Here is a 21037-nt window from a genome sequence, read left to right as displayed (position 1 = left end):
TTGTATTATATATAATATTGTAAATATCTATTTACATAAATAAAATATATCATACATTATAAAATCAAATATATATTATATAAATATATTATATGTGTAATATATTGTATTTTATATTTATTTTATTAATGTATAGTTTATTATATAATATTTAATATTAACATGATACAAATGTAAATTAACAATATAAATATAACTATAAGGAGGGAGGTAGAATAGGGTTTGAGGAAGAAGCCCCTCTTCGAGGGCCAAGTTCCTATTTTAAGTTCCATCGATGGAACTTTTTTTCTTAAGCACGAGGAAGTAAAGAAGTTCACGAAGTTCTGGGCAAACTTCTTTACTGTATAAATTTCGTGCATCAAACACGGAGGTTGTACAATAAAGGGGAAGTTCCTTCTTCCTCCCCCTAACTTCCTGTTATCAAGCACACCCTTATAGAACAAGAAGTTGGAGGGGGAAGGCTTCTTTGTGGAGCGGGACCTCATTATAGTGACACTATAACACAACATATATATTGTCAAACGTTACATACAATGTAAGTGTTATATGATATATGCACTTCGCCGACCCCAATAAACTAGAACTGGGGTAAGGCTTGGATGATGATGACATGATATATGCACTTATCTATTGTTTTAATAAAGTAATTTTCTTATTTACATCAAATATGAATATAAGTCGGCACGGGTTGAGTTTGGGTCAAGTCCGGGTCTTTCCTGACTACCCTAGGTTGAGTCTACGTCAAGTTCCCTTGGACCCGATCGGGTTTGGGTCTGGGTCCTAGTCCAACTACTAAAGATAAGGCAGATTGGGATCAGACTTAGCCTAGACCCAACTCAACCCATTCCCAACCCTAGAAAACAAGAAGGAAACAAGGGGTTCCCCTAGCTCAGACCCTTGACTATGGGAAGAAATCAAAGGGACTTTAAGGACTAAGAAGAAAGATGACCACGAGCATAAATTTTGCTTGAGGCCAGCTTGTTCATGGTGAAGTTGAGTATCTATACGCCTGATGCCTGGTCGAAATCGAGTTCGAGAACAACGCCCGATCGGCTGGATTGGTATGGGGTATGGATATATTCGTGAGCAATGAGAGCTTCATCTACTGTTACAAAGATACTCTATCTTTACTCTTGTGTCGTGTGTCCACACTTAGACAACATGCCGACAAGCCTAGACACACGCCCGACAAGCTGGTTGTACGTGTCTAAGAAATTTTTAAGCTGACAGCACGTGCCTGATATTCACACACGTAGTGTCGCTTCTTTATGTTATATTAAAAGCACCAGTGATGGGGTTTGGACCCACAATCATTTAAAGAGTTACTAAAAGTGTCGGCCAACACTATTATTTTGAAGCATCACTATCCTGGAATATATAATAGTTATAATATTAAGAAGTGTAAACATATTCCAAGGCCATTAATGCAAGTGTGCTATTGTATTTATTAGAGTACATAATAACAAAAGTCAAACAAATTGTAAAAAAGATTGCAAAAAAACACCATGTAAGAAAAAAGCGTCTCCTTCAATGCATGTCCATGCATGCATATGTTCGTAAAAGTTATTTAATAGATTTTCATCACATATATTTGTTTATGAGAACATTTATTATGCATTTGACATCAATTTATCATCACATTAACATAGCGCCGTATGGACTCAAAGAAGTACAATTCCTTATAAAACAAATTGTTTTAATGTCTAAAGTTGTTTTTTTTTTTCGCTAAATAAAAGTATTCCATTCTTGGGGCTTGGGGTTTGAACCTACAGCTAATTTCTAATAGATGTGGTTTATGATCTAAAATCTAAATTGCACCCTATGTTGGATTTTAATTCTCATTTATTCTTTTGATATTCTTTTAAGATCTATCTATACACTAAATTTATAAATATATGATTGTACAGACCAACGGTTTAAAAAACGGATCGGTGCCCCGAATCGGGCACCCCAAAAACCCTTCCGGATTGGTGAATCGGCGATCCAGATAGGGAATCGGCCGAATCGGTCGGATTTAGCCTTAAAAAAAATCTGAAAAATTATTAAAATTCATTATAAATGTTGGTTTTTAGGAATCCAATAAGAAATGGGGGGGGGGGGGTACTCCATTAAGAACTTTCATTTTTTTGCATCAATATGCACATATTGAGATGTTCTTTCCCTGCATGAACTACAGTTAACCATTAAATTTACATTACACAAAAGGATAAGCACAGAATTATCATGGATGAAGTATAAATATCTAAAAATAATGTTACTTTAGTTTCTAACGTAATTAGGAGTGCTGCATTATGTATTTTCATTACTTTGTAAAAATAGGTAAATATTGATGCTTTTTTTTGTCTGGATGTCTATATAATTATTAATTATAACATAGTATTATAATATTTTATAATAATTTCTCATATAAAGTGAAATTAAAATCATATCAAAGTATTAAATATTTATTAATTCGCTTTACTCATCCAAAATTATCACAACCTAACTAACTATAATATTATATAATGAAATTGATATTGTTGGTTTATATTTTATAATTATTTTACTATACAAATAAGAACAAATCTAAAATGTCTTATAATATCATCAAATTTAAAAAAATTATTTACAACTATAAGAAAAATAATACATTATATAATTTATAATGTAAATAAAGTAATAAATAAAATACAAGATTTGGTTATCAATGTATAATTATTAATTATAATATTATAGTAAACATGATTAAAAATTAATAGAAAATGCTTCCATATCATATGATTAAAAGTAAAAATAAAACCCCCAATAAATTCTAATGTTATGATATTAAAAAAATTTAAAAAAACTTTATCCAAAAAAATAAAAATAAAGATAACAAAATTCAAAAAATAAAAAAATGCCTATCTACAACATGCACAATAGTTACAAACACTTCCATATTATAAGATTACAAAAAATTATTTCCCACGCAAATTAGTATCACATCAAAGTATCAAACATTTATTAATTCGCTTTAATCATCCAAAATTATTACAACCTAACTAACTGTAATAATATATATTGAAATTGAAGTTGTTGGTTTATAACTTTATATTTGATAATTTTTTTACTATACAAATAAAAATATAAAATGTCTTATAATATCATCTAATTTTAAAAATCTCATTTACAATTATAAGAAAAAATAATACATTACAAAATTTATAATATTAATAAATTAATAAATAATATACAAGATTTGGTTATCAATAAATTAAAAAAATTCATATTTGCAATGTGGGATAATTGATAAAGCAACTTGAAATAAAATCTACAGCAGTATGAGTTAGTGCTATTTTTCTCTCTTAAAATATCCTCTAAATTAATTTTTTTTAATATTCAATAGACTAGAATTAGTATTATTTTTTTGTTTTTTTTAATATCCTATGAGCTAGGACTAATTTTTTAATCCCAATTAACTAATTAATTAATTATTAATCTTATAATGAAATAATCCCATGAGATAATAGCCTAATAGAGTTTTTATATCTTTTTCGGGTAAGTAAATTTAAATTTTTTTGCACATTAATTGATTCTTAATGTATATATCAGTGATCCACGTTAATTACACTTAATTGAGGTTGGTGCAATGGTAGACCACATGAACTTGTCACAAGAAGTCTTGGGTTCAAACCCCAGCCTTGTGCTTTTTTTAATTCCACCCACGTACACCATCTAACTCGTAGAATTGTCCCACATCGAAGCGATGTGGGAAGAAAGGGTAGTATAAAAGAATCAAACCAGCCCAAGCAACTCGTTGTTGTTGCATGGCCATGTGTACATGCGTTGGTGCACGTTGATGTAAGAAGTTGGGTGTGATAGTGGGTGCATTTACGTAAGCAGTTTTTGTTGTTACTCGGGCAGTTCACTACAGAGAACCGGACGACTCTGTCAGGAGTTTTTGTTGTTACTCAGGCGGTTCACTGCATAGAACCGGACGACTCAAGCGGTTCACTGTAGCAACTCTCCGGTTCTTCTCTAGAACCGGGCAACTCTGCATATTTAAGTGGAATCGACACGGGGTGACCGATTCTCGTGTTGACTCAGGCGAATCCGTTGCGACTCGTCGTTTTTTAAAACACTGGCACAGACAAAGGGGTGACCGATTCTCGTGTTGACTCAGGCGAATCCGTTGCGACTCGTCGTTTTTTAAAACACTGGCACAGACAAATTGGGCATGTACTGCTTTTTTGGGCCATCACACTAGACACTTGAGTAACATACTAAATACGGCACCCATGTCAGCAGGCATCGTCCAGAATCTGTCTTCATTGGATGAAAGCCCCTTGTGGTGCATAGATCACTTGGTTGAGCACTAACATCAGGCGGTGAAGGCCAACACTTGTCGTTATTTTGTAGAAACTATTGACTAGGAAAATGGGGCTGAAGCCCATTCCTCCGTACATTCTATTTTTGGTATGAGGGTAATGAAAGTTGAGTTCTTGCCCTATGAATGACTCCCGTATAATGAAATTCCTCGAACATGGCCAAGAAATCTAGAGGCAAGCAGTCCCAAACTGATGGTCTAAGGCAATTGGCAAACCATTGGGTCTAAGTGCTTTGTCATGCCCTAGTTCAACAATGGCATGTAGCATGTTTGCCTCTGAGAAAGGGTCTTCCTTGCTGACTCTTCCCATAAGGTTTTGAAAGTTAAATCATGCACCATGAATAATTTTGAAAAAGATCATGAAAGTTTCTCCATTTTTGCTACACCCTTGGTTTGTCGGTTTCTAACACTAACGTGCAGGATCATGTTGCCTAGTTCTTCAAAACTTTGACGTTGTGGAAGAACACAATGTTCTAGCCACCACTTTCAGCCACTCAGTCATGCATCGCTGGAACCAACAGATTTTGTCCTCCTTTATGGTGGTTTGGAGATCCACCTTGGCAATACTTCACCTTGTTGCTCCTTGAGCGAGATCACAAGGGCTTCAAGATTCTAATCCAACCCGTTGCTAGTGTGTCAATTGCTTCATTAGACTCCCTCCACAAGGGCGTTACTGTTGTTTGGAGCTTACTCAACCTCTACCAGATCTCAATGAAGATGTTGATTAAGAGCCAAGGGCAGGTTCGATCTTTCTTTGCCCAACAAATGACATGACCAAAACATCTTTCAGCAACGACCAATGGCTACTTTGGGGCAATTTTATGAAAGAAGAAAGTTCTTCTCTTGACTTGATTTACAGCGATGGTTTTTCTTTATTATTGCTGATTTTACTTGCTTAAGGTTCAAGAAAAAGGGCGGATTTAATTTCCTACCTTTCCTTCTGGCATCACCAAGACACCAATCGACTTGGTTTATGCCATGTTAACTCTTGTGTTCAAATCTACCTCAAAACATCATTAAAAAAAAGGATAAATATTTTGCTTATCTGCCACTCAGCCCAATAAAACATAGTGTCTGATTAGCATATTGTAAACGGGTTATGATTGAACCTTTAGATGAAGCCTTGAAGTTTGTTAACATGCCTGATCCGTAGACGCTGTTTAGCATACAACTGAAAGCCTCTACTACTACGAAGAACAAAAAGAGAGCAGGGATCCCCTTGTCTTAAGCCTCTGGAGCTACAAAAGTAGCCAGTTGGGGATACATTTATTAGGACTTAGAAATGAACAGGCAGCCGGATGCCCACATTCATCTATCCCAAAACCTATCAGTCAACATGTATCTATAGTCTATATAGTGAATACACACAGGACATCGCACCATCAATAATTTGCTTAGCTTTTACAAATGCCGCATGGGAGAGATGACCTCAGATAGGACTTCCCTTAACCCAGGTGCAAGAACTGGTGCCAGAATTTTGTACACACTGCCCAGCAATCCAACTGGCTTGAACTCTTGAATATCCTCGGCACCTTTCTTTGGTGCCAATCCAATGAATGTCGCATGCATAGCACTATTAAGTTGTCCTTGCGGATAGAACTCTGTAAACATAGCTAAGAAAACATCCTTCAGCATCTCCAAAAACTCATTGAAAGAACCAAGAGGAAACCATTTGGGCCTACCGCTGTATCCCCCCCCCCCCATTTTCTCTTTCTAAAACGAACACTGGTCCCACCAACTTCAGAAATTCATTTCTTTGTTATCTAAAACCCAAAGACTAATTGGCACATCTGCTAAGTACTACAGTCATTTTATGTATTGCGCAACCACATTCTAAAAGTGAAAATACAATTAACCCCAAGGTGAATCAGTTTAATCTTATCAAATGAACTAGTGTAAGTTCATAGCTATGATGATGATATAACCATGAGGGCAAGTAGACTTAAGTGGTCTAGATATATGCAGCATCAACCTAGAATAACACCGGTTAGGAGGGGTGATTTGATTCAAGTGGAAGGCTCAAAAAGCACAAGGAGAAGGCCTAAAAGGACATGGATGGAAGTAGTGAGAAGATATGCGGTGAATTTCGGTCTGAGGATATGGCCCTTTATAGAGCAGAATGGTGGAACACGATTCATGTAGCAAACACCAAATAGTCAGGATAAGGCTCAGATGATGATGATTATTTGACTCATGAATGTTACTACTTCATGTTCAGTGCATTGAGTTTCCTTTGTAGTGGTTAATTTGTCACCAATTATTAAGAACAAAGCAAAAGCAGAGCAGATAGAACATTAGAAAGCTGATGCTAACAAGAACTACATTAGATAATGTTACTAATAATTAGCATTCTCAAGAAAAATGTTAAGATTAACACCTAAAACATGAAAGAATCAACTGGCCCAGAACATTATGGAGCCACAAGCAAAAATAGAACAGCATGTATTCATGCAATTTACAACAAATCCTACGTTACATCATTACCTCAAGTACAAAGTATTCAGGAAAATCATGAAAGTCATTTGGCCTGATAAAAACAAAAAGTAAAGTCATAAACAAGTATAGAACATGTGCACCAAGTTAAAAGTACAAAAAAACATACGCACAGAGGACATGTGTCCTATGTGTTGTGCCTATTAGGCAAATCTAAAATCCATTTTCTACTTTAAATCAAATTGAAATTTAACCTTGGTAGTCCAATGTCCGGATCAAATCTTCGGCTTTTATAAAACTTAACCAAATGAAAGAAGCCAGCCCAATCAGTTTCCTGCAATAAGCTACCACTAAATGTAATTGCAAATAACAACACAAGGGCATCAAGAAATAAATATGATACAACCACAAACTAAAAAAGTAAAGAAAAAGTTTATATAAGGGTGAGGCCCTAAACAATCAAATTAAGGCACACCTCAAAAATTCAGTAGAAGAGGTTGTTTCCACGCTAAAAAATCCTCAAACTAATCATCTCGACCTCAAGATGTATGGACATGAGAAAAAATGAATTTCAAGTCTTAGAAATAGTGCATCATGTAATGCATTTTCTGGACCTTCAATTTTCAAGATTTTCAAGTGTTCATAGTTCTGCTCGATCTACACTATTTTTGAAGCTTTAAATTTTATAATTAGATGTGAAAATAAATTATCAGGCCATCAAAAGATTCTAGTACTGAAACAACGTCTTTCGACACTATTTGAAGGTGCTCCGTACTTTGATTGTTTAGGGCCTCAGCCTTATACAAACCACACCAAATAAGTAAAGGCAAGTTTTAACACATTTGAAACCAATCAAAAGCAGACAGGTATCATTGTTTCAACCAGAGAACCTTTCTGTACATGCTGCTCTGTTTAAGCATGTTAATTCAAAAGCATTTTTATAGTTTTCGTTAACCCAAAAGATTTCCTCAGGCGTGTCCTATCTATTTACTCCCTCAGGAAAAATACATGGTAGGATACTTTTTAGATCTCAAATTTCGGGGATGTGATCACTACAACCCATAGAATAATCTCAGCCCAAAAAGTTTCAGAAGTAAACTTTCTATGTACTAGAGAAAATGCCCGAGGATTGAATAGTGACCATTCAATTTTTGTAGGGCTATATCTAAGTGTCAAGAAACTCAAAATTCAAATTTTTCTTCTAAAAATAAATTCAAAATTTTCTTTTCAAAATAAATTCAAATTTTTCTTTTAAAAATAATCATCTAGAAGTTTTTATATGGTTCCCAAATTTTTAGACTAAACCGAGGGAGTAGATGCGCATTATATGCTCCCGCGGGAGTATAGTATATGCGTTCTTTGAATTAATCATTTATCATTTGTTGCAATCGACTAAGCTTATTCAAAACTCAAAGATAAAACAAAGAATCAAAGCTCAGAAACACAAGACTATGGCAATGAGATATTATGCCATTTATCCACTCCAATATAAATGATCAATTTCGACTAAAAACCTACAAGAACCATCTCCCTCTATAGACTCTTAACATCCAGAAAACCCACTAAATATAGTAATTGATTTACAATAGATGATTTTGGAGTAAAGATTCCTATTAGTGAAGAAAAAATAGTTTCAAGTCTGAAAAACTCTCCAAGTGAAATCAACTTGGCTAGTGGGTCAGTATTTTAATTGAAACATCAGGGTATGCCCAAGATTATGGTCATATACAACCTTTTATTGTGTCACTTTATGGAAGGAATATGTTTTGACTTGGCAAACTCGGTATTATTCCTATTACAGCCACTTTGCATTTTTCACAAAAATTGGGAAAACTACCATGTTTTCCAAGCTGGCTATTTATTTAGGCGAGACAATTCGATCGAGCAGGCCAGAGTTCAAGATTCTGAACACGGAAACATGATTATGTGTTGACTTGGCAAACTGGGTACTAAATTTGCAGAGTTCACAAGATGCCAGAACTAATAAATGTTTATCATATGTGCATTGAAGTGCACTCAAGTTTGTATGAGCCATGACATCCTAGACAATATCATAAAATATTTAAAGTATGCTCCAAATTTGCAAGAAAACACTTGCAAACGTGACTCAACTACTAACAGTATTTTGGTTGTATCATAGGCATACAATAGATAAAAGCCAGAAACCATGCATAGCACAACTAGCGCATGTCAAACAACCAGCCATCTTTAAAATTGGCAGTGGTGATCGGCAGATTAATTTTGCTTTTAGCATCAGAATCATCTAATTACTAATCCATAAAGGTGAAACACTACATTGAAATAAAAACAATGGCACATAGATCTTTGAAAACCAAAAGAATCAAAGTACAAGAGAATCCAAATTGCCAATTCTTAGAGAGAGAATAATGCAAAAACATTGAATTGAAAGATCCTTGAGAGCGAGAAAGCTCTAAGCATACCTCACAAGCTGTCTTTGCCAAAGCATAAGCAGCTTCAATTCGGACTCTCCAGAATACCTGGAAAGCACATCAGAATAATAAGCCCATAGACGCTTCCCAATTGAAACAAGAGAACAAGTCTGTCATTACCTTTGAATCACAAAGAAAATTATTTAAAGCATGAACAATGGCAAATGACTGATTAGAAGATGCCTCTAATGCCGCTATGGCTTGAACTTGAGCAACAACATCCTTGTCCTTCTCTAATTGATTGATCTGAAACCGAAATTGCATTAGAAGGGAAATAGAAAGAACAGAATACTCTAAACAGTGACAAGACCAAAAGTCTTTGTAATCATAAACATACAAAGAACTATCATAAACATACAGAGAAATAAAAGCAGAAAAACTATGAAGCAACATCAAAATAACTAGCATTTCTTCACACCCCAACTTTCCCTTGGGATAGTGACATACTTCAGTTCACATTACCCCCATTATTGATCAAAACATAATCAATGCACCCCCCCAACAACATTAATTGAGGACATCAGGAAAACCACAGCAGATTTCATTGGAAATATCAAAGGCAATTACTCCCCAACACCTATCCCACACATTGGCATCCACAGCGTGCAGTTGACATGGCTATAGTCCCACAAGCAGAGAATGCTTGCCAGAGGAGGTAATCCTCAGTACCCTTGAAATCAAAAACACCAACTAGCTCAACTACAGGCCCGCATCATGTGATCCAATCAATGCCAGCTCACCCATTTTCCCAATGTAACCCCCCTAAAAATCCCATTGTAGCATAAGCTCCTAATGCTCCCTAGCATTTGTGATGCAAGAAATCTGGACATCATTATCAGGATTTAACTCACATAACCTCATCCAAAAAAACTGACTCTGGGTAAGCAAGTTAACTAAGTTAAGCAATGAGCCAATGCAGAGAGTTTGCATATGCATGAACATATGCATGCGTATCTCCATATAGAGAGTGAGACAATTCCCAAAGGCACAAACTCGCTAATCGCCCTTTGGCAGTTACATTGACAAATCAAAGGACATCCCGGTCACCAATTTAACCCCAAGAACTTAACTCACATAAAGGCTAAATGACAGCAGAACTTAGTTTGAGCCCTTAAAGTTCCAATCATATAATGCAAAAAGGATATATTGTAGCAAGAAATACACCACATTCACTATTTCTCAGCCATCATGTGAGCACAGAACTAGAAATTAAGGAACCAATCTTAATATGTTCAACAAATAAAGGGCCAGTAGTTTTTTTTATTTTTAGGTAAAATATAAATGGGGAAAAGAAATCCCTAATAACAGTTCTCAACCATCAGAAAAAGAAAACTGCCTCACTAATATAACAGGAGACAGACAGCATGAAGCAATGTTATGACTCATTTAAAATGTCAAGAAATAAAATGGATAAGCATTGCACTGATTGATAAATAACAGATACATTATCAGTTTACCTAAGAAAGATTCATGGATCGTAAAATAAGCAATGTTGAGGAACTATAGTAACTTACTAACTACACAAAGTTTAGCATAGAAAATCAACATGTGTGAGAGTTATCCACCACTGCCCAGACAAATAAACGTTAGAATGGAGACATACCCACATCTGAACAGGTTGAAGAAATATGATTTCCGCCAGGTACTCCATTTCTGGGTCCACCCTCAGCCAAAGCAAGGGGGACTCCATTCTGCAAAAAATATTTGAAATAAATTATCTGATGAAGCAAAATTGGTTTCAAATGAGAGCCATTTTTTTAGCCTTCAAGATGATGCCTACCCAGAACGGGCATCAAGGGAAGCAACAGCATCACCATTGTCATCAGAACCATCAGGTTTTGAGCCTTTCTTAGGCCGTGGAGCGCGCTTGGCAGCAAGTTTTGAATGGCATTGTATTTCTAAAAGTTGACAAGCTTCACCAGCCATAGGTAAACTTGGATGGTCATACACTCCATCAAGTTCATGAACTCTGATGCTCATCATTCCAGGCCACCCAACATCACATTCACGATTATTTGAATCAGGATTGTCTTTACCAACTGATGCAAGAGGTGTTACTGTAGTAGAACAACGACGAAGAGCAGCTAATTCAATCATATTCCTCCGCTTATTATAAGAGAATCCCATCCTGTTGAGTAAATTATACACATTAAGAACAGAAATAAGCAGATCAACAATCTCAAGAAAGTTAAATGTATGTTCCACAAAACAAACCTCAGAACAGGACAACCACAAGATTCCACCCAGCGAGGGAAGAATTCTTTCAGAAAGGGGCGCTCTAGATTGCCAACTTTGTTTGCAAAATGCCTGAACTGCATATGACCATTTCAAAGACAGAAAACATTAGGCAAAAACCAAATCTCAGTCCATCTAGTAACATATGCAAAAAAAAAAAAATCAAAATTGATCCATCAAACGCAATCACCATTCATGACATAAATAAGCCTAGAGAACATAATGCATATAGCGCTAAGGGTGTTTGTAATTTAAGACTTAAAAGACCTTATGATCACAACAATTAAAGTGAATTACAAAATCGAGGAATGCCTGCCCATGGAGGACCTGTGATTTGGTAAATTACTTGGGGGATAATAGGCAACTGAAAATTTCGGTGCAGGGCAACAAAACTTCCCAATTATTGTAGAAGTTCTCATCTTTGGCAATGCAAACTACTACATTGTTTTCTGGGAGAAGAAGTTTTGGGACCCTGAAAAAAAGGGGCAACAGAAATTCCAGGGGTGTGGGTCTCTGTGTGTACGTGTGTTGTCTTTTCTTCTTCTTTTCTTGGGACGGGGTGGGGGGGGGGGGGGAGGGCGTTGGTGGTGTGTGTTGGGGGTTGAAACTCCCTCCACTCCCTGCATCATGTGGGAAGCAGGGCACTTGTGGGGGTTTGGGGAGTTTCGACCTCCCCTTCCCCAGGGGGGGTGGGGTGGGGGGGTTTCTACCCTAATCCATCACACTCTCCCACACCTTTCACCTTTCTCCGCCAGCAACCATCTGCCCTCTCACCTTCTCTCTCTACACTGATCCTCTTCTCCATGAAGAAGAGAGAAAGTAGAAGAAAGTAGAGAAAGCCAGAGTGGGTGGCAAGCATGGAGATGGGAGGATGCAGCATTTCCATTATCTGTTCAGATCAGAGCCCATGCAACTAGTTCCGCTCATTATCCCCATACTGACAGCCCATTGAACCATCTCATACCTCGCATACCTCGGCCTCTTCCAATTCAGAGATGCAAGAGAAAAACACCACATTTTGTCTCATCCATTGTAATTTATGTTTCTCCTAAAGAGAGACTCGATTTGGATTTCCTGAGTCTTATTCTGGGTTAGATCACTATAGTGCTTTGTATTTTTGTTTCTTGTGCTGTTATGGGAGAAATATAGTAAAGCTTCAGGGTGTTCTGCGAATTAGATTACTAGGTTCTCATTACTTGTGGAATTTCGATCGGTGGGAGTATAGGGATAAATAATTACATTTTGAAGTTATTCACTACTATGAGTCGCTGATTGCAAGAGGCGGTGACTCGGATGAAATTAGGGTTTCTGAATTTGTGAATCTGCCACAGCTAAAAACTATTTTCTTCCTTTTTTTTATTTGATGCTGAGGTTCATTTTTAAATCATAAATGTAATTGTGATGGGAAACTAACTTTTTTTAGTTGTAATTTTTTGCCATTGCAAAAATATCAATCCAACAGACTACATATAGAAAGAGAGTCAATTTCAAAACATGTTCCGAGGAATATATTTTTTCTTGGGATTGGTAACTTATAAATGACTGATTTCCTAAGATTGGTGTTCAGCTAGCAATATAAATTTATTCAACATAGTTAACTAGTAATGCAATGAATTTATTGATGATTATGATTCAGAATTGGAACTTGAAAAACAATATGAGATTTTGAATTACCGGTCTATGTTTATGTTGCAGGGAATCTATGCTCATTTGAGCAATTATTTTGAAGGTTTAACCTAGCATTGGGCTACAGTGAAAAATCTGAAGTTCATCATTGTGAAATAAGTGTTACATGAATACCCTATCAGATACAGTCAATTATCAGAGAGAGTAGGTGTTGAGCAGCCAACACTTTTATTTATGTCCATAGAGAAGCCAATAAGAGGGACAACATGCTTCCTACGCCAGGAGCAGATCTAAGCTCCTCATGTCCTAAGGCACTAGCATCTGCTCATTCTCCCATCCCCCCTATTCACTGTATGCATTATCTGTATGTACTCCTCAGAGCGCAACTTGATGCATAAAAGCCAGTCACTAACACAGTGTTATTTGAAGGAAAAAAAGACGAAAAAAATTCTCATAGGACGAAATAGAACCAAAACGCAGGCAGGCATCTGTAACAACCTAGGCTGGCTTTTAGGATCGCCAACCAATAGTGTTAGGATTTGAAATCTAATTAGCTGATGCTCGATACATTATTCCAATGTTATGACACTTCTGTACCTCTTAAAACTATGAATCAAAATACAAAGTAACAATGCCTAATATATATACTACTAGTAATGAATTGGGTATTCAAACCTTAACAGCGAGCAAACACACAAAACCCTAAACTATAATTCACAATGGTAACAATTAATTGTGAAATACTGTAACAGAGGAAGAGAAACCTTAAGAAGATCTCATATTCAAAACTGAAGAGATGAATACTAGAGAAATCATAATCGATGGATAAATAGCTTAACATCTTCTGCATCCTTTCTGCACATGACACACCTATTCACCAGCATCATACCTGAACTTACCAGGTCGTCAACTGTAAGAAAATTATCCAACATCACAATCCAGCCAAAGGGTTAGGGGTTTCTGGTGAGGCTGGTGTAGTCCATAGTCTAGAGGTTATTGTGGGGGCTTGCAGGTCTAAAATTTCATAGAATAACCTAACTAAAATGGTACCTTTCCTGTAACACTCCAAATAATGCAGCCCTCTTTTGAGGGCACATAGAGATATTCCTGAAGTTCCCCTAACAGTTCCATGAGTATCTCCATGTCATCACCTTTCAGATAACCGCACGGTCGAGGAGTCCAAACTACTTTCTTTCCAACATCAAGACCCAATTTGTGAACTGTGTCCTGAGGCCTGGCAGTTAGTGCATACAACTTTGGATACCTCCTAGCCCGTTCTTTAACCAGATATCATCCCAGATTCTAGTCCTTTTACCTTAACCAACCAGGACCCTGGTTTGGCTGGTGAATTTTGAAGGAATATTATTCATTACACCTCTCCAGATTCCCAACAATAACATGGTAGTCATCTGTTTTTTGACAAACCAGCCAGGCTCCTATACTCCATATTTTGTGCCACAAACTGCTTACATGGTTGTGGAATCTGTGAACCTCCACCAGCACTTAGCAAGCAGCACTTAATTTGTTTCTTTCAGTTCTCATCAGCCTTCCATTAAGACTGGCTGGCATTACTTAACCTCAATGAGCATCACATCTCTCGCTCCTCCCTTTGGATCCCCCTGGTGCCCAGATCAGTAAAACCCAAGTTTGACGGTTGTTCTCTTGGTAACCCAGGGCCAGTGGGTATAGGAGGCCCTTTCCGTGACCACGAAGGGGCCACCCTAGCCACTTTTTCCAAGCACGCTGGCCACCTCAATTCTTAAACAGAAGAGGCTTTAGCCCATTATAAGGCCTCAAACTCTTTTATAACAACTGGAGCCAAAGTTTGATTGTCAAAGGCGACTCTCTCAATGTCATTTCCTCAACATCAGGCACATCTGAATGTCCCTGGTACATGCTACAAATTTTCGACGAGGTTTCAGAGATATCCAGGGGCCTTCAACTATCATGGAACCACGTGTGGAGAGAGAGTAATTCAGAGACTGACTCTCTAGCCAGAGAAGGGGCACTCAATGGCTCTGTTTGAGTGTACTCTAAGACTCAGATGTACTGCCCCCTCTCTCCCCCTTGGCCACCTTTTCTTGTGTCAATTTGTTCATAGCCCACTGTAATTGCAGGGCTTTTTTTGTACAAAGCTTCCTTCCCAGAAAGCAATTTTTGTAAAATTAACACATAGCAATACAATATTATTAGATTTCTTAAAAAAAAAATCTCCAACCCACCCGTATTCTTCAGGGAGCACACTCTATCCCAATTACTAAGATGAATTTCTTCTTCTCTTCCATACCATGTCACAGGAAGTGCCTCATCCATTTTCCTATAGCTCTAACTACAGATATTGGTAGAGGAAACAGAGACATTTCATAGATAGGGAGATTAGAGAGACAAGACTTAATCAATGTGATTCTTTCGCCCTAATGATAGAAATCTAGATTTTAAGGCATCTAACTTCCTTCCCTCTCTCTACCACCCTGACCCAAGATGACTGGGAGGCCTACCTATGAACTGCAAAATGCCAAGATAAGTTCTCAGAAAACTCCCCATATCACAACCTACTCTTCTTGCCAAATTTTGTAGACTTTCAGCTATAGCCTGAACTACCAAGATCTAGTTTTTGCAATACCAATAATTCATGCCTGGGAATACCTCAGAATACTTTAAGAACAGCCACAAACAGCCCCCATTTTTATGCCTGTGAATAACTCAAAACACTTCACATGTTGCTTCACATGATAACCGAGTATGGTCCGCATGATGCAGATCTCAAATTGGTGGACCATTTGGCAAGCATTTGAAAGCTGTCATTACCCCTTTTTCATATACTCCACCCAACATCCAATTGAAAGCCTCAACAACCATTGTGAATATGAAAGGGAATGGGTGATCAACTTGCCTTATACCCCTGGCGGGGTGAAACTATCCTTTTAGGAAATCCATTAACCAGTACTGAAAAATTAGATGTGGATAGATATCCCAAAATCAACATTCTACAATGCCAACCAAACCCCATCAACTTCATAATATCGTCTAAGAAATCCCAGGCCACATAGTTGTAATCCTTTACTAAGTCCATTTTTAGTTTTCTTTTTTCTGAGAAATGTTTTACTAAGTATAATTTACAAACAATTTATGGCCTTCTTTTTGTTTGCCTTGAGTGAATGCACTCATGCTCAGTAAGGGCTTCATGCAAAATATGTCCTTTTCAAAGGCAGTTTGAGGCAGAGAGGTGATCTGGTTTAGGACTTTTTTGGCAGGTAGCAAGAACTTTGGCCAATAACTTATATACACTCTGTGATAAACTTTTGGGTTGCAAGCCTGTAACATCTTCAGCGTCTTCCTTTTTTGGCACCAAGGTTATCAAACAGGCATTCATCCCATTATGTATCTTTCCCTTCTCAAGAAGAACCACTAATAGTTGAAATAGGATATTGGATAGCATCTTGAACCCAGGGCTCACCTCTACCTAAACCAAAGACCGACTGCTTCACAAGTTCCCCTTCAAATGGCCACTCCAGCTAAAAAACTGTTCTAGGTGGCATTCTTTGGAATAGGATTTGTTCGAGTCAAAAATTAATATCTTCTAAGCAAGAATAGTTTCTTAAAATGAGCAACTATTGCAGAGTGTATCTTTCAAATCCATGCAGCGCTTCCCCACTATCTTTATACTTTATATCAAGTTCGTCTTTCTTCTCTAATTAGCAGCGGAGTGAAAGAATTTTGTGCTTCTATGCCCTTTCATCCATTTTATCCTGGACCTTTGAAGCCAGAAAATTTCATCCAATCTCAAACTATCTTGTATATCTCCTCTTGCATTTGTATTTTGGCTGCCTTCTTTTGTTGTTCAGACCCCCCTTTCATCTTCAATCTTGTCTAACTCAGCAGTTCTGATCAAAAGCCTCAGTTTCTTCGCTAGAATTTGTTCAAAACATTTCTTGTTCCATGCCTTAAAGTCAGTCTATCAAAAAGCGCCAGGTGGGTCCTGCGGCTGCCCAGTTGAAAAAAAAAAAAAATCCCAATATACCATATTCCAACAATCCAACTTGAAAAAAACAAAATACAAGTCGACAAGAGAATTTTGATAATCCATATTGTTAAAACAGTAAACTGTAAAACCATACAAGTGATATAAAAGTTAACACCCAACACAACAGAAATATACAGAAATTTAAAAAATATACAGTCTAACAAAAGTCAACACTCATGACTCAACACAAGTTACACAACAGTCAACAAACTCAACACTCAACACTAAGAGGCAAGAGTCTTCAATCATCATCATCATCATCATAAGAAGGAATATCAATAGCGCAAGCCTCATCATATGCATCAGAGTCGAGGCCATCATCATCAGAGTCATCTCCCTCTTCAATATAACGCTCATCCTCCTCTGTTTCTTCTGAATCTGCCTCTTCGTCCTCCTCTTCTTCTACCTTTCTCTTACTAGTATGTGTAGTCTGTGCAGATGAGGCCCTAGGAGTCTTGACTGCTGTACCCTTCTTTTTGTGCTTCTCTGAACTCAAATATTGTATAATTTCCTCCTTGGTAGCCTCATGAACATTTTTACACAGGGCAACATCCCCCGTCATACCGGTAAGGTGTTTTTTAACCGGTAAATGCCCCCATTAGTATCCTTTCCACAATAATTACATTTAATATGATTTTTATCACTTGGATTTGGGATAAAACCATACTTCCAATCCGGATCACCACTCCGACGAGTGTTTTAAAATGCGAGATGCGGCCCTGATGCGGTGGGGGGCCGATGCGGCCATGCGGCCCGGATGCGGGTGCATCGCGATGGTGCGGTCAATAAATGTAAAAAAATTCTAAAAAATCTAAAAAAATAAGTTAATACATAGAAAAAAATATGGAGGTGATATATGTGATAGTAGGTATTTTAGTTTAATGATTAACTTCAAAACTATTAGCTGTCGGAGATTCTGTATCCAGTTATCCACTATCCCCTGATAGAAACTAAAAACTTGAAACCAGCTTCATAAAGCAATCAACAATCAATAACCATCAGCACAAATTTGCACCATAAGCACAACTATAAATAAGCACAACCATAAGTACAACCATAAGCACAAAATAATGATATTACAAAATACAAATCAAAAGTCAAGCTCAAGAAGAGTTAATAGGTAATAAAAAATAACTTAATACAATCATCCATTTTGAGAGTCAATTTTGAAATTTGAACTTCATTTTTTCAAATATCAATCAGACAAGTCATCTTGAGAGTCGTCATGCGCATCATCAATATCATCCTCGACAACCTCCATGTATTCTTCTTTATCGGTCTCCTCTGAGTCAGCTTCCTCCTCGACCTCTGAAGCTAATGTGCAAGTGCGACTAGACCCAGCAGCTCCTCTACTCCTTTGTGCTCTAGTGTTAGGTCCACCTTCTTCATTAGCTCATGTTGCTAGCTCGACATCAAGCCATGTAAGATCCCTCAAACACACGTTCTTGTCTTGGATCCATGGTCCACTCACTTATGGAATCACCATCAGCTCATATAATTGAATAGGATTGAGCTTGGTGCGATTTTCATACCTCTCCCTAAGCCGCGCGTTATACCGCACATAAAACAAATCATTCAACTTTTTCTACTCCAACCTATTTCTTTTTTTTGTATGGAGCTGTGGTAGAAATTTGAAATCAGATAAATTAGATTTTAGATTAGAAAATTGAAATTCAAGAAATAAGAATTAAGGAATAAGGAGTAAAAGACTTACATGCTAAAATGCACTCCAATTGCGCTCACAACCAAATGAGCTACATGTGAGATTCAACACTCAAATAGCAAGACGTTGTAGATTTGGTGTCTTGCTTCCATATAATACCCACCATGCAGCTGTATAATATTTTATAATTTAGAATATAGTTAAAAATTAAGGGTATAAAATAAACAATGGAACTATACATAAAGTAAGAGACAAGTCAGATTATTTTTGGGCTTTTGGCCTTTACTTGGATCTGTAGTGTCCCTATTTCGAGTGGCAATATCTCTCCCAAAATTTCCCAAGGCTAACTTGAATTTAATCAATTCATAGCTCTGGATCCCATCCTGGATATCTTTGTCTGGCACCAACCTCTGCAGCACATCTAAGAACCCACCATTTATTACACGATCTGACTCAATGGATGGGTGCTTGTAGTGAAGAGATGGGTTTAGAAAATAACCGGTTGAATGGAGGTGCCTGTGAAGCTGGGTATCCCATCTCCTATCAATAATTTCAAGTATAGCCCTGCGCATATTTTCATCCTTTAAAACATCTTTTATTTCAGCTCTTGCCCTAGTCATTGCCTCATGTATGTAGCCCATGGCGGGCTTCGCATCACCATCAACCAGTCGAAGCACTCTCACTAAAAGGCGAGCCACCTCCAATGCAATAATTATTTAACTCTAAAAAGAGGTATTCAGAATAATTTTTTCAGCCTTTCTCCCATCCTTATGCTTTGACCATTTGCTTTGACTTCATTGCTCTAAAGCAAACATGGTCCTCAAGGCAATTTTTTGCTTGGCTAGGCTTCAAAGAGTGAGAAATGACGTGAACTCTCTCTTCTTTGTAAAAGACCTCATCATGCTTAGGACTATGATGCGATTGTAAATAAATCCAAAAACAAATATAGCTCTTGAAATCACCCCATTAAATAAAGATGTTGTACCTAGTTCCTTAAGCATAAGATTAACACAGTGAGTTGCACAAGGAGTCCAAAACATATGCTTCTTTTTCAAAGTCAAGAAATGCCCAGCTGCAGCATAGTTGGCACCATTGTCAATGATAATTTGTACCACATTTTGCTCCCCAACAAAATCGACAATCTCATCCATCAAGCCAGATAAGTATGTACCATCATGTGACTTGTCTGATGCATCAATAGACTCAACAAAAAAAGTACATATTGGGCAGTTGACCAAAAAATTAATGAATGCCCTTGATTTCCCATCGGACCAACCATCACACATAATAGTGGCCCCATATTTCTCCCACCCTTCTCTCTAAGAAATCAAAATTTTATTCATATCAAATACAGCATCCTTCAACAAGGGCTCCCTAACCTCATGTCGTGAAGGAGGAATATGTCTTGGGCCATATTGCCCAATTGCCTGTACCATACATGCAAAACTATCCAGAGTTATAGTATTAAAAGGAATGTCGGCCATATAAATTCCACTTTGCAATCCACTTACATACCGACTTCTTGTGTATTTATTATCAATTGTGGTTTGTTTTGTTTTTTTCTTTCTCTCCTGAACCACAATTTCAGGGCTAGGGGTGAAAAAAGAATCCATTGGCCCCTTAGAGAGAGGTGTTCTTCTCTCAGCACTACCACCAATATTTATAACCCTCTCTCTTGAGGTTGGAGTATGAGTACCCCTTTGCCTCATAGCAACTTCAGACATATCATCATCATCATCATCAACCTCATCAAATAATTGCATATCATCAAGTAATTCCTTTCTTTTGTTTTCTTTTCTCTTCATCTTTTTTCAATCTATCCAAATATTCTCTAATCTTCTTTTTTATATCATCTGTAGCTTGTGGGCATGCTCTTACATTCCCAAAAATTCCGGCTAAATGAAATGCTCTTTTTGTCGAAAAATACCACCCATATAAGTATTTCCACAGAGCAGCAAGCATATCACAATTTCTATCTTTCGGATTTTTTAGTTTAGCATATTTCCAAGCCGGATCCTTGTTACTAGAAGATTGGGAAGAAGACATTGCCCCAAAAATAAGTATAATAGTATTATTGTACAAGAAGGAATAAAAAGTTACCGACTCTGTGAAGTAGTGCTCGATTTCTTCACAGCCTCTGAAATCCCCAATTTCTTATCACAAATTCACCTTAACATCCCAAAATCAACAATCAAAGGCATCAAATGAACATCTAAGTATCAAACAACCGCCAAATCGAAGATTTGGATGAAAAAAAAAAA

General features: G+C 37.1%; 1 protein-coding gene across 10 annotated transcripts in view; it reads right to left on the bottom strand.

The window, feature by feature from the left end:
- The window catches only part of TAF2 (TBP-associated factor 2), a 61791-nt gene that overhangs the window by 20862 nt on the left and 19892 nt on the right, over positions 1–21037 (bottom strand). For 7 of the 10 annotated variants that reach the window (XR_016054750.1, XR_016054749.1, XR_016054751.1 and 4 more), the window contains 7 exons: positions 11443–11540; positions 11009–11356; positions 10832–10919; positions 9349–9474; positions 9220–9276; positions 7033–7112; positions 6830–6872 (listed from right to left, as the gene is read on the bottom strand). Coding sequence is in view for 7 of the 10 variants with exons in the window: in XM_088865597.1 (XP_088721723.1) it covers positions 6830–6872; positions 7033–7112; positions 9220–9276; positions 9349–9474; positions 10832–10919; positions 11009–11356; positions 11443–11540 (840 nt within the window). In the remaining 3 variants the exon portion in view is untranslated. The remainder of the gene's footprint in view (positions 1–6829; positions 6873–7032; positions 7113–9219; positions 9277–9348; positions 9475–10831; positions 10920–11008; positions 11357–11442; positions 11541–21037) is intronic. The other 3 variants (XM_088865599.1, XM_088865600.1, XM_088865601.1) reach the window with 1 other exon arrangement.

Source organism: Amborella trichopoda, chromosome 4, assembly GCF_054954075.1.
Source record: "Amborella trichopoda isolate Santa Cruz 75 chromosome 4, AtrichopodaSantaCruz75HAP2 v2.0, whole genome shotgun sequence".
NCBI lineage: Eukaryota > Viridiplantae > Streptophyta > Magnoliopsida > Amborellales > Amborellaceae > Amborella > Amborella trichopoda.
The sequence above is the reverse complement of the archived record's forward strand: the minus strand, read 5'-3'. Positions and strand labels throughout refer to the sequence as shown.